We start from the raw sequence: 13,977 nt of genomic DNA, 5'->3' as shown, positions 1-13,977 counted from the left end.
TGATTGACCATAGATAAAGTAGATGTGAAATTCTCCAGCTCAGAATTGCAGATGGTTTCACAACCAGAATGTAAAACACTTTCAACACCTAGGACTTTTGTGTGTTCTTTTATTGGGTTCGTGTTTTGAAGATGGTTTCTCTTTCTTTTGTTTAGTTTGTTTTTCAGTCATTACTTTTTTGATTTCCTTCTTGCTCATTTTAAAAAAGCCAATAACCCTTAATTATTTTTTGTAAATGGTATCTTTATACTGCCTGAATATATATATTTACCTGCAGAATTGATTTGGGGTTCATTTGGTTTTTGGTGAACCCTGTTAATGTCTGGTTCTATTGCCATATATAAACAAGTCAGCACTCAGGAGGCTAACAGTCTGCATTAAATAAATTATTCTTGCACTATTTTCAAGGAGGTAGCTACGTTAGACTTTAAATTATACTTTTTTCTTTTGCTTCCTGTGACAAACTTCTTTCCCAGTGGCGTTAATCCAGCATCCATCCTTAAAGTGCCGTTTGCTACCTTTAGTATGTGCTGTTATCCCACAGTGCTGCAAAGATTATTTATATTGGCTCTGTGTGATTAAAAAATCCTATTTGTCTCAGGTAAATGAAAGCTAGCAGATCTACCCAGAATGCATCTGATAGTGTAACAAGATTTCCAGATGCACAAATTCACAATATAATGCTTGCCATATAAAAACATCATTTACTGTGGCATATGTATGTATGTATAATGGCTTGTACAAGGAAAAATACAGTAATACAAAACAAAGATTTATTTATTTTTGTTTAATTCAGTATTCCTTAGTCAAGTAACACTTCTAATGATTTTTGGGTTGTATAAAGATTGGAAGATCCAGGTCAAAACAAGAACAGAAGCATACAGTATAGCAAAAAAAAAAAAAAAAAAAAAAAATCCCAAGTAGGATCAGTGCCAATGGGACTGGGAGTTACTGGGGGAAGAAAGGATGCACAGAAATAATGTAGTTTGTCTTCATTTTTCTCTCTTTCATACAAACTCCTTAAAGTGTTTTGAGGTAAAATGCACACAGTGGGAACAGGATCAGTCCCATAGAAGCCAGTAGCAAAACTCCAAGATCTAGTGCTATGTCAAGCTTTTCAATCATTAACTTCGCAAGGTAATGATTGATTAACTGACTTTTCCCTATGAGGTCCTTTGTGAAGCTCTGTTGGCGTTTTTTTAAGACGTTCATCTGCAAATCTCTCCTTTGAAAGCAAAGGCGCGACCGACTGGTTTTAGCCTCCCAAGTCCCGCCTCAATCACACACAATTGCTCCTTATCAGCCTTTTGTTTTCTGAGAGAGTTGCTCAGTAACTTATTTCCATTCTCGCCTCCTCAAGAACATAGGAGACTAGATTTGCCAGTTCGCCTTTGCCAGCCATCCTACTCTCTCTCTCTCACGCAGAGAGCAGGGCTGATTCTGCGTTTACTTACAGGGGTGTAAAGCAGGAAAAGTCCAACAAAGTCAGGCCACAGGCCACATGTCGTGTAACCGCCCCAAAAGAGAGCGAGTGACTGTGCAAGCGAGCAGGGCTCCAGTCCGCTCCTGGTTCCCTTCTAAGCGTTCCCCAGCAGTGCCTAGCTTACTCTGCCGCCTATTGACGAATCGGGGAGACTTGAGGCAGCGCTTTATTCCTGCCCTTCCCGGGTGGCGGGCAGGGCTGCAAAGCTGCAGCCAGAGCTAAGGTGCGAGCTTCTCTTTAGCAAAGGCTCCAGCTGAGGGGAGAGATGCCCAGGCTGGGCAGGGGGGGGACAGCTGGAGCCAGGGCCTAGGGAGACGGGGGCAGGGAATTTCCTTCGCTTCCTCCCCGCCCCCCGGGCAGGTGAGCGCCCAGGCCAGCCCCTCACCTGGAGCCCAGCAGGGCGAGGCGCCACCAAGGCCGCCTCCTCCCCCTGCTCATCTCCGCCCCCATCCCCGCCGGCCCGCCCCCTCCTGGGCGGGCGGATTCCCCCCAAGGAAACCCCTGAGCGCTGCTGGCTAGTTTGCTCGCTCGCTGCGTGCGGGGAAAGTTTTGTTGCGAGCGGAGGCGTTAGGAGGAGGGGGAGAGAGCGGAGCTCCCTCAGCCCTGGGCGCGCAGCCACCGCCGGAGGAGGAGACCCGGGAGCAGCCGCCGGCTCCCAGCCAGACCCGCGGGCACTTTCTCCGCTGCGCACATGGGGTGGGAGCCGCTGCCAGCCGCCGGGGAGCGCGGAGCCCGGAGTCCCTTAGCCTCAGCGCCGCCGCCGCCGCCTGGTGCCCGGGTAGCAGCTCAGCATGGTGCGCGGACCCGGGGAGAGGAGCTGAGCGCCGCCGGAGGGACGAGGGAAGAGCCGCGCCGAGCCCCCGGGGTTAGTTCCCAGCCCCGGATGGGGGACTGGAGCCGCCGGCCTCGGGCAGCAGCCGCTGTCCTGGTGCTGCTCCTCGCCCGCCTCTGCCTCAGCGCCGCGGTGGAGGAGAAGAAAGGTACCGATCGCGCCCCGGGGGCTGGCCGCGCTGTGGGGGGCGCCCAAGTGGGGCGGCTCGGACGGAGCCCCGCTGCCTCCAGGGCTGGGGGGCGGGGAAGCTTTAAACTTTCCCTCCGGGAATCACGCCGCGCTGCGATCTCCTAGACTAACTAGGGGGCCACGTTCTGCCCTGGCGTGGTTCCGCACGTGGGGCTGCCGGGGTGTGACCCAGGGGCACCTGGCCCGATGAGTTTCCTAGGCAGCTTGGTCAAGCAAACCCTCCCGGCGTGTCCGCGTGCACATCGTGTCAATATACTTGGAAGTGTTTTAGTGCCTTTCGGAAGCATCGGTGGGGTAATAAGCCACGAGGGGAGAGGCAGTGACAGGCTGCTGTGTCGGTTTCACAAGAGGTTAGGTTGCCCTACTAAGGGGTTACTGCCCCAGGCTTATGATCGTCTTCCTGTAACTAATACAACATGGGGGGGGGGGGAACGCCACGAATGATTCACATGCCTGCGTGAGCCAAATAACTCTTGTTATAAAACTTAAGCTTGAATGGAACAACTGCAGTGATGTTGGTCTCTTCTCTTGTCATTCTCACCTGCTCCTGATCGTTTCCTGAGCATTGTTTATCTGTTCGGCAGAAATACATCAAGGAAAAAGCTCAATATGTGCCCATTCCCCTCACTCTTCTTAAAATCGGGAAGCACTTGTACGTGTGGTGCCCTGCCTAAAGAAATTGTCAAGTTTTATGAATGAACTGCATGTCTCTTACTGTCAGCTGCGCTTGCTGTTTCTCTCACTGACCTGGGCATATTGAAAATTGTGTGGACTAGTTTATTGCAAGATTTTAATACGTTAAGGAACCGGTTTCAATGTCAGGAGAAAAACAGCTTCTGGCTGGTCAAACTCTTCTCCCCCCGCCCCCCCTTTTGTAAGTTTCAAGAGGAGGCAGCCAACTTCAGTTCCAGGGAAAATCGTTTTTATCTTGGAAATCCTCCAACAACAACAACAACACAATGTAGATTTTTGTTAAAAAATCGCTTGAGAAGAGACCTGATAGTTTTGTTTGTTAAAAAATCGCTTGAGAAGAGACCTGAAAGTCTTTTATAACTGCTGAGCATAAGTGAATTTGGATTTTGTGACTCTGACAATAAAACCATCTTTGAAAAGGAGAAACAGGCCTTTTAGAAAAGCTAATTACACAATCTTGAAATCAAGAGACACTCTGGTTCTAAGAAGCAAGTTTGTACCTGTCGTTGATGTAACGAGGGCAGGGTTTTGGGGGGAGTTGACTCCCTTTGCTGTGATTGTGCAGCTCAGATAAAATCGTTTTGAAACACAGGCTGAGTTTAGGTGCAAGGGTAATACTAAAGGTTACAGTATAAAGAGGTAGCAATTGTTATTGTTTTATTGGTATTACTGTCCTGTCTAGGAGCCCTGGGTATGGACCAGAACCCCAATCTATTAATAGCAGTAAAGAAGTGCTAAGGAGTATGTGTTTTTCCACAGTATAACTGTTTGGCAGTAGCTTTTCACACCAGGAGAATTAGACCTGTTGACAAAGATAGAACGCAGTATGCCATCTTCAAAATGCCAGTTGCTTGATAGTTCATTGTAATGTATGATCACAAAAGGTGAGCAGCAGAAGAGTGCTTTTTGGTGGCATGTTTTACTGCTTCCATTGAATTAACTGGTAAAATTACCATTGAAGTGAATGATACAGGATGAATCCTCATCTGAGAATCATAAAATAGCAGTTCTAGATTTTAACATTTCTTTTAAAGTAATAGGTGGATGATAGATGAGACCATCATCATGACTCCAGAACCTGCCTCACTGTTCAGATACACGAGATCATCCTTTTGACACCACATATCCTGAGCCCTGACTCAGGGGTGCTGGAACTAGGGATGCTGGGGGTGCAGCAGCACCCCCTTGCTTGAAGTAGTCATAACAACCAAATACACTGTTTCTGCTTTCAGCCTCCTCACTATAAAAACTGATACAGCACCCCTGCCCTGACTGTAAATCTAAACATATTGTAATGAATTTGTGCAGCAATACAAACCAATGAAGTGCTACAGTAAACTAAAAGGGTGCATCTGAGAAATTATAAATTGGATGTACTTGAGCATTCAGTTTTTAAAAATTTCAACTGAATGTCACTTCTTTATTATACAAAGAGCTGATAACTCTTTTCTTTTTTTGTATTTAAAAAAAGAAATCAGATGCTAGTACAGTGCTCATTGGAGTGCCAAAAATGTACAACTCTAAGTTTTGGTTTTGGTTAGGGAGATGATTTCAGTGTCAATTTTTTATAAAGTTATATCTTTCTCCAAACTTTGAGAATTAAAAACAAATTTCAATACAGCTGAGAGACAACTGACTTTATTGTTAATGTTGTTGACGTTTTAATAATAAAAAAGGAATCATGAACATTCCAAAACCAAACAAAACAGAATTATTGAAAATGTAAACACACAAGATCAGAATCTGTCTCACACGTGTTGGTGTAAATCCAGATTAGCAGAACAGTGAAGCTAACATACATTTTCACCAATCCAGTCACAGTAATAGTTTTAATAGTAATTTCCAGTAATAGTCATGCCAGTTATTGCCTAGTGCACTTTATGAATAGCAAACTGAAGTGTAACTGGCAAATCAGAGGTAGCACTACAATTCAGATAACTTGCTTTCCACTGTATTCTGCATCAGTTTAGTTTTGATTTTCAGTGGTCAACCATTCATGTGAGCACAGTATTATACACTGGGAATGTGCAAGGCTAGATATTGGGCAACTCATTAACTACAGAGGTGCTCTTCGGTTTCCCATAGTGTCTGGTGTTTTGGATCTCTACTTTTATAAGGGTTTTTCATTTATTAATTTTAATATGAGAATTGTCCAATACAATGCAATATTTGTACATCACAAAATGTATATTAGTGTGCATGTTTATGGTGTCTTTAAATTATTCTGTAGACTGAATGGAACAAAATGTTTTACTGATGTTCAAATATTGCTTTGTACTGCTAAACCAATGGTAAAAGTTTCTTTTACAACTTTTGGCTCACATATTGTCATCTGTCTACCAGATACCAATGGGAATTGCATGTACGGGTCAAGGACATTATATGGTCCCAGATTTGTATCACCGCCGTATATTACACTACATTCTAGCACAGAATTCCCATTGACTTGCAATGGTAGTTTTGCATAAGAAAAGAAGGTGGAATATGCCCTTTTAGCATCTATGGGTTTGTCTACACACACATACTTTTTGTAACAAATTAACTGTATTGGTTTACAAACTGATATTGTTAAATTGGTGCAAACCCTGGTGTAGATGTGGTTATACCAGCATAAAAGTGTGTATATTAGTATAGCTTATTTGGATAAAACAACATAAATTGTTCAAAAACTGTGTGTTGATCAGACCTTATTCTGGTACCTTATGTATGAAAGGCTTAATCCTACCTGTTTGAAAACAGACACACGACAAAAATGTATATCCATCCACTTAGGACCCTATTTTACCCCCAGCCTTAGTGCAAAAATTTCATTTCCTTCAAGGAATTTCTCAGTTGTAAGGAGGAAACATATACATTTGGCTGCACTTTTACTGCCATATCATATATGGCCCTTGGTTTTCATCCTCAATCTATGGTTCTGGCAAAAATGGTCAGATTAAAATCTTTTGTGTGAGCAAAATTATTCTCAACAAAAAATTGGGGCTTAAATTAATAATAATTATAGGAAATATATAGAAATGAATAAAATATATGCATAGCTGAGAGCAAAAAATGCTAATATACTGTATTATTTATTGCAACAACAGCGTAGTAAGTGCTTTACATACAATAAAGAAAAAAGGTACCTGCCCTTGAACTAGTCTAAATCCATTGTAATCCATTTATTAATTTAGGGAGACAAACTCCTTCATGGAGTGTCAGACAATCTCATGATGTTTCTGAGGGCTGGCTCTGGCATTTGGGTATGTCTGTTTGCTGTAATCTTTGTGATAGACCAGTTTTAGGCAGCAGTATAAGTGACTGGTCCAACCAGTTTGTTCATAATGTTACAGTTCTTCCATGTTCCTTTTAGATCAAACCTTACTTTGTTTTGTAACTCTTCAAGAACAAGCATAGTGAAGGTACATGCCTGCCTTAACTCACTCTCATCAGACTGCTTGTATCTTAATGAATTGGTTTGGCATAGAAGTTGCTGATATTCCAAGCAGTGCTTGGGTTATTCCAAATCTTGGTGATGCGTATGTGCATCACGAGGTACAGTCACCTTGTATTTATGAATATTGTATTTAAGAAATGTACTAAGTTCACAAATATACAAAATTAATAATCAGTATGTCATATTGTTTGTCTTTATATCATACACATAATGAATATTCCCAATTTACAATTACAGGAATTTCCCTCTAATTGCATTTTAGAAGGCAAATTTCTATCCGGTAGAAATAGCCTCCTAGCCAGAACAATCAAAATTTTGCCTAAGCTTCTTTGGGTTTCAACCTGCCAAGACTGTGGTAATGTTGGCATAACGTGAAAGCTATTTAAAAAGATGGCAAAGATCTTATTTGCCCCCATGCTGGAAAGAGTGTTAAGATTCTTGTTATGCAGATTTGCAATATGGCCATCATGTTAGATCTGCGGTTGCCTCTTGATACTTACGTAGTTGCTATTACCATGAATAGGATTTTGCTACAATTATTCATGCCTTTCTCACCTCAAAATTAGGCCACAGTAATATTTTCTATTTCAGGTTACCTCTAAAGACCATTTAGAAACTAAAGATAGTGTGGAATCCAGTGTGTCTACCTCCTAAGCTGTGCTTCACACATAGCTGTTGTACTGGTGATGCGTGAGCTGCTATAGCTGTCGGCTAGAAAGTCTGCTTCTCTTCCCAGGCCGTTGTTCCACAGTTGCTATTAGCATAATCTGTGGTCAGTGATGTGATATTACTTGAGGGGCCTGTAACTCCAGAACTCGCTTGTCATGTAAGAATGGTCAAACACAGTCTAGACATCTTGATGATGAGGGTGGTACATTCATAGATACTAATCATTGAAAGTCATCCCCTCTTAAGCAATGCTGTCATTCATCCTTATCAGCTTTAATGATTCCATGCAATGCATAAAGATGTTAAGGGCTGGTGATAGTTTTATCTAGTTTATGTTGGTCCAGACACAAAACATTCAGTTGAGTTTCACTTTGCACTTTATGGCCATGAGGTCATGGTACATGTTGTGGGAGTCTGTTATTTGATATCTCATTTGGACTCTGACATGTTGAGTTGACAGTTTTTGTTAGACTTATGAGCACACATGATCTCATTCTTTAACTCGTATCATTTTTATTTTGTTTGTTTTTCACATGCACTTTACGGCAAGGAAGGACAATAGTGCTATTTGGTTAGTGTGTACAGTATGAAGTCTGATACTGTTTCTGTCTATATTAAACGGTGTGCCATAACAGTTCTCTGGTACTGTAATTCTTGGCTTTCAACTATGTCAAAATAGACTATAATACTTTTTTATTTAGGGCCTAATTCTGCCGCATTAATCATACCGAGTAATAGTCATTTTGCAAGTATTTTGGGAGCGAGATAACACTCGGCAGGAATAAAGGTGGCAGAATTGGCCCCTGTGTGTGTGAGTTAATGTATATACAGTGGGGCCCTATCAAAATAAGTAATTGTCTGGTTATATTGCAAGAAGAGTGCTTATTTACTGAGCCAACTATGACATACCTTGGCTGTTTTCCTCACAGGGAAAATGTGTGCATATGGTGGCAGGGTTGTGCTGCCAATAACTTAACAAGAGCTCTCAATTTTTGCTGCTTTAGCCTGAGCACAAGTGCTTGCAGAATAGAGAGGGTTGAAGAATCTATTCATTAGTTTTTCCATTTAAAGAAAAAAAGCCTTCTTATAACCATAATCAACAGAGAAGGCAATGTCAATTGGCAACCAAACTTATAAGTGCACTTGCTGCAAATAGTTATACTAAGGGTATATCTATACATGCAGCACTGCAGTGGCACACTTGTACTGATATAGCTGTGCTACTGTGGCGTATCTGGTGCAGACACTCTAAGGCCACGTCCAGACTAGGTATTAAAATCGATTTTAGATACGCAACTTCAGCTACGGGAATAACGTAGCTGAAGTCGAATTTCTAAAAGCGAGGTACTCACCAGTCTGGACGGCGCTGCGTCGATGTCTGCGGCTCTCCGTGTCGATTCCGGAACTCCGTTCGGATTGATGGAGTTCCGGAATCGATGTAAGCGCGCTCGGGGATCGATACATCGCGTCCAGACTAGACGCGATATATCGATCCCCGAGCTATCGATTTTAACCCGCCGATGCCGCGGGTTAGTCTGGACGAGGGCTAAGTGGACCAAAAAAACACCTTCGCAAGCGGCATAAGCTATGTCAGCGGAAGAAGCTGTGCACACAAACACTTTCATCGGTGTAACTTATGTTGCTTTGGTGTGTGTGTGTGTGGAATATTCACACCCTGAGGGGTGCCAACATAGGTTATGTCTACACTACAGCCTAAGTGCATTTGAGGAACAAAATATTGATAGTAGAGTACAATACTCAACTTATGTAAATTGAACTGGTGTGTGCGTGTGTTTAAAGCAAGGGTTTAGTACTGTATGTGTTTTGTCTGCTGACAGCTCCATCTCTGACAGATGCACAGCTCCTCCACTTATTAAGTTGGTATTTTAATTAGTCTCCTCTAGTGTGTTATTATGTATGTCTATGCATATGAAAGTGAGTATCTGTGTGTTCATATGTATATACCAATATATGATAAATGCAAATGTATATAAAATCTGAAGTGCTTTTTTCTGCATTTTAATTACCAAAAAATAGAATACTTGCTATTTAGGTGGTCTTTACATATGTGACATCTTCTCAGTACAGTGCAAACATTTAAGTAATTAATTGCTTTGGAAAGTGCTAATGGCTTGCACATTAGCAATCACTGATGTATAAGCACCCGTTAACTGCATCCCAAGACTCAATAAAGGTATGTTAAAGCTCTGTAAGGTTATAGAAAGGAAGGTTAAAGCACTCACCCTTGTCCGATAATTTAGGCTTTGCAGTTCCTTTGTGTTGCAGAGCAGCTACACAAGGAGGGTAGATTTCAGAGGAGAAGCCCTGTTAGTCTGTATTCGCAAAAAGAACTGGAGTACTTGTGGCACCTTAGAGACTCATAAATTTATTTGAGCATAAGTTTTTGTGGGCTACAGCCCACTTCTTCAGATGCATAGAATGGAACATATAGTAAGGAGATGTAGACTCCTTTCAGGCCATATGGTCTACCCTAGGAGCACTCTGCTATAGCTACACTGGTCTACTATGTTGCCAAAGTGTTCCTAGTATGGACACAGCTTATATTGGCAAAACTGCGTTTTTGCCGACATGGTGTATTCCTGTCCCCCCTTCTCCCCTCCAAGCAAAACAAGCTATGCTGGATAAAGCACAGTTTTGCCGGTACAGCTGTCTACATTGGAAGCTTTGGCCCGCACAGTTATCAATCACAAATCACACCCCTGACTGACACAGCTTTGCTTAGCCATGTCTACGCTACAGAGTTAGGTCAACATAAGGCAGCTTATGTCAACCAAAATGTCACTAAATTTATGTCACTAAAATGTAGCTCCCACTCGCTGATTACACTGACTTAACTCCACCTCTGTGAGAGCTTAAGTTAATGTAATTAGGTTGACACAGTGTCAGTGTAGACACTGCGTTGCTTACTTCGATTGTTGCTGCCTTTCAGAAGCCATCCCACAATGCCTCACACTGATCGTTAAATTGGTGCAAGTGTTCTTGGTGAGGATGCACAACGCCAACACGAGAGGTGTAGTGTGGACATGCAAAAGCGATTTAATCACTGCGGTGGCTATACATCAACATAACTTCGGTTGACTTAATTTTGTAGTGTAGACCTGCCCCTAGAGACGTCTCAAGTGTAAATGGTGGGCGCTGGGGAAGGAAGAGGAGACTATGAAGCTGTGAGGCTATGGGGAGAGGAAGAGAAGGGCACAAATCAGCTGCTCAGTGGACAGGGCAATGGTGATTTACTTGAGGTTTCTGCAAGAAGAGAATTACTTGTGTCCTGTTCAGTGAAATACTATTTACAAAGTGCACTCAAGTAAACGTATTACAGGAAGATGATATTTGATTCAACATTAGGTTATGCTCCAAATGGGTAACTGCTAGGGCCTTGCAGGTCAATCTGCTACTGCTTGGCAAAGGGGCAATGTAACCTTCACAATTTCTCTCTTAGGTAGCTAAGTATTACTTTGCCTATTGGCAGATTTGGAATCTGAGGCACAGAGAGGTTGGGGAGAGCTGAGATTTAGGATTTTGGCCTCCAGCCCCATGCTCTAACTATTAATCAACATTGTCTGTCATTTTAATGTAACCCACCTCCTACTTCTCCAGTTATGCTTATTGTCAAGCTTTGAAATGATATATATTTCATTCAGCATTCTATTTCCGCTGGTGCACACATGTAAAGTCTGTTTTAGTATTTGCTGGGCTGGCAAGGACTGTGTGCTTCTGTGTGTTTCTACAGCTTCTATCACAAGGCATTCCCATCACCTGACTGGATCTTTGAGCACAACCACAATATAACTAATAATCATCCTCATAAGGAGAGCTCTCATGGACTATGCCAGGTTTGATATCTCACAACCAAAACACATTAAATCCTATCATATGCAAAAATTCTATTTCCGTATCCCCATTGCAACTGCTGATTGGGGATTATGATTAAACACTTTAAGAGCCAATAAGAGGGACCCCTGTGGATATTTAAATAATAGAGAATTGTAACGGTAGAGCGAAATTCTGGGCTGGTTTAAGCAGCTGCCTACTCACATTGGGTTTGAATTTACTCCTAAATCACTCTTCCACTGTAAATGCAGTGTAGTTTTAATGGTAGTTCTGACTTCAGTGGTTTGGTGCTTTAAACAAAATTTTACCCTATTATTTGTATTACCATAGCAACTAGATATGTCAATTTCTGAGTTTTGATATGTGTTCACACTGCTGATTAGATTCAATGGAAATTGTGTGCACATCTGAGTAGAATTTGCCCTGAATGCAGAATAGTTAATACTTCTTTCCAAGTTCTATGCACTTATTTCCATTTATTGCTGCTGATGGTTCTGTGGTTAAGTCAGTCCAAATGATCATTTGGTCTTGAAAATGCTACATTTTTCTTTGATTGCACACATATTTTAACAAGTTGTGAGTCTGTGTTTTTAAATTGCATGTTTGAGAGTAGAAGTGTATCTTTGAAATGAATTTGTGCAGCAAATTCATGTAGGTTTCCTGACACTGATCCAATATGTGGAGATATGTAAAACTGAAAGGGAATGAGGCAGGCCTAGGGGAAGAAGCTTGTTTTAGCAGTTGGGTCAGTTATTTCAACAATGCCTTCAGCAAAGAAGTAAGAAGTTACTTACTGAAATCAGTGGCTAGTTTCCATGATTCAGATTGGAACACATATTACAACTTATTTGGATGAGTAAATGACTGCTAGTAAAGGAGACAACCTCAACAAATAGCATGGCATGTCACATATCTCATGTTATTTCCTGTGTCCTTTAGAATCGATGCGGTTAGGTTGGTTGCTGCAGGAAAGCTGTTTCATGTTTTGAATCAAAGCCACTTAGCAAAAGCTTACATTAAAACAAACGTGCACCTTTTTTTGTACAGAGGGTGAAGTATTCTCAGCCTGTGGTTGTATTTTTACTTTTCAATAAACAAAATTTTGACTGTGAAAATGCTTTTCCGGTCCTACTTAAGTTTTTATAATTTTTGAGAATTCTCAGGCAAGTTTCTCCTTTTTTCCTGCAATTGCTGTCCCATTAGGTGTCCTGCTTACACTGTTACCTCGGTTTTTTATGATGCTCCAAGTGAAGCAGTGCAACATCAATCTATTATCAGGTTCATCCTTTCTCGAATGTGTGTATGTGAGGTATGTATTATCTCTAGTGCTTCCAAGAGGATATGCTCCATGATCAATCAAGTCTCTTCCATCTCCAACTTCTATTGTCCTGATTGAACTTCTGGTGACAGCAACAGTTTCCCAAGATATTCTCAGATAAAGGTTGAGCTTGCTTTTTGTTTCCTAGAAATACTGTGGTTTTGCTGTGGTGTAACAGGTAGGACTGGGGACCCTTTTGGGTGGGAGTAGGGGATCAACACCGTCTACATACCTAATCCCTGGAGATTTCAGTCCTCTGTTTCCTCATTTTCCCTTCCTGCTTCTTTCCCCTTAATATAAATTAAATATCAGGTAATCTACAGTTAAGACATTGAGGATTCTAGTTTAACATTGTAGACTTGTAAGAAAATAAGGAAAACAAGCTTTCAGTGCCCTATGAAAATATATTATTTCTATATGTGGATACTATTTCTTTCACAAACAGAAGTTCAGGTTGGAGTCCTTTCTCATACTTGAATGTCTGAAACATAAATCTGCTGAACGCCTTATTATTTTCAGCATTTTAGCTGGAAAATTAGGCCATAGTGTGTTTTTTGTTTTTTTTTTAAACGTAGATACCTTGGCAAAATTAAGTATACGTTTTTCATTTTGGAGGCACATAGTGGATTAATATTGTCTGTTATGGCAAGTGAACATAGAACTTTAAACAAACAAACAGAAAACGCCCCCAAATGTGTATTAAATGAAATTGCAGTAGTGACTATTCATTTGGCAAAGTTTACTGTTATGGAATGACAGAACAAGAATTTGGTGCTTTTAGCCACGAGCCAGTTGCTATTTCCATTTTTAAACTTTGTTTGATGTTATAAATCAACTTCCCATGAGGCTGAAACTTAATCCGCCTGCTTTTTAAAAAAGGATTCATTTTGTTTAGTGCTATTCAGACTGGTCAGTTTTTGTTGTGACTTCCAACTTTTTTTCTTTTCTCTGGCCTGTTCTAAATTACAAAAGACGTATTTTTAAATTGAAATTTTACAGACAGTGAGGCCCTGATTCTGCAAGCTGTTTTGTGTAGGTGGAGCCCCACTTAAGCCATTGGGGCTCTGCTTGAGGACTGGGTCGGCTCACACTGAGAAACTTGCAAGATGTGGGCCTATAGTTCTTCATATAGACTGGTGTCTTGGTGGTGGTGTATTCAAAAGTGCTACTTCACTATGTTGGATTGACACTGATAATACACTGTCAGATAACTTTAATTCCATCCCTGTTATCACACTAACTACTATAATAGGATGTCAATGTAAAATTAAGAATTTGCTTGTGTGTGTGTTGTATCGTATCAGGTGTCTATCACAAGATCGTATACAATGTAAATAGACGTTACTATGTATGGAGCAGAAACATTTTACTCTCCTCAAATTTATTAGCTATATGAGTGTTGAACCATATAGCTGGTCATTTGTTCTTACTTTAAAGACTTCCACTATCCAAAAAGCAAAACAACATAGATTTCAATGACTGCATGCACATTTGCCAGTGAAAGG

General features: G+C 41.3%; 1 protein-coding gene across 4 annotated transcripts in view; it reads left to right on the top strand.

The window, feature by feature from the left end:
* The first annotated feature begins 1,664 nt into the window (after positions 1 to 1,664).
* EGFR (epidermal growth factor receptor) overlaps positions 1,665 to 13,977 on the top strand; it is a 228,706-nt gene continuing 216,393 nt past the window's right edge. For 3 of the 4 annotated variants that reach the window (XM_030551429.1, XM_030551428.1, XM_030551427.1), the window contains exon 1: positions 2,014 to 2,463. In XM_030551429.1, coding sequence (XP_030407289.1) covers positions 2,175 to 2,463 — 289 coding nt within the window. In that variant the 5' untranslated portion in view covers positions 2,014 to 2,174. Of the gene's footprint in view, positions 1,707 to 2,013; positions 2,464 to 13,977 lie in introns of those variants that run through there. The other variant, XM_030551430.1, reaches the window with a different exon arrangement.

This window comes from Gopherus evgoodei, chromosome 2 (genome assembly GCF_007399415.2).
Source record: "Gopherus evgoodei ecotype Sinaloan lineage chromosome 2, rGopEvg1_v1.p, whole genome shotgun sequence".
Classification (NCBI taxonomy): Eukaryota; Metazoa; Chordata; order Testudines; family Testudinidae; genus Gopherus; species Gopherus evgoodei.
Note: the sequence above shows the minus strand (reverse complement) of the source record. Positions and strands in the feature narration are given on the sequence as shown.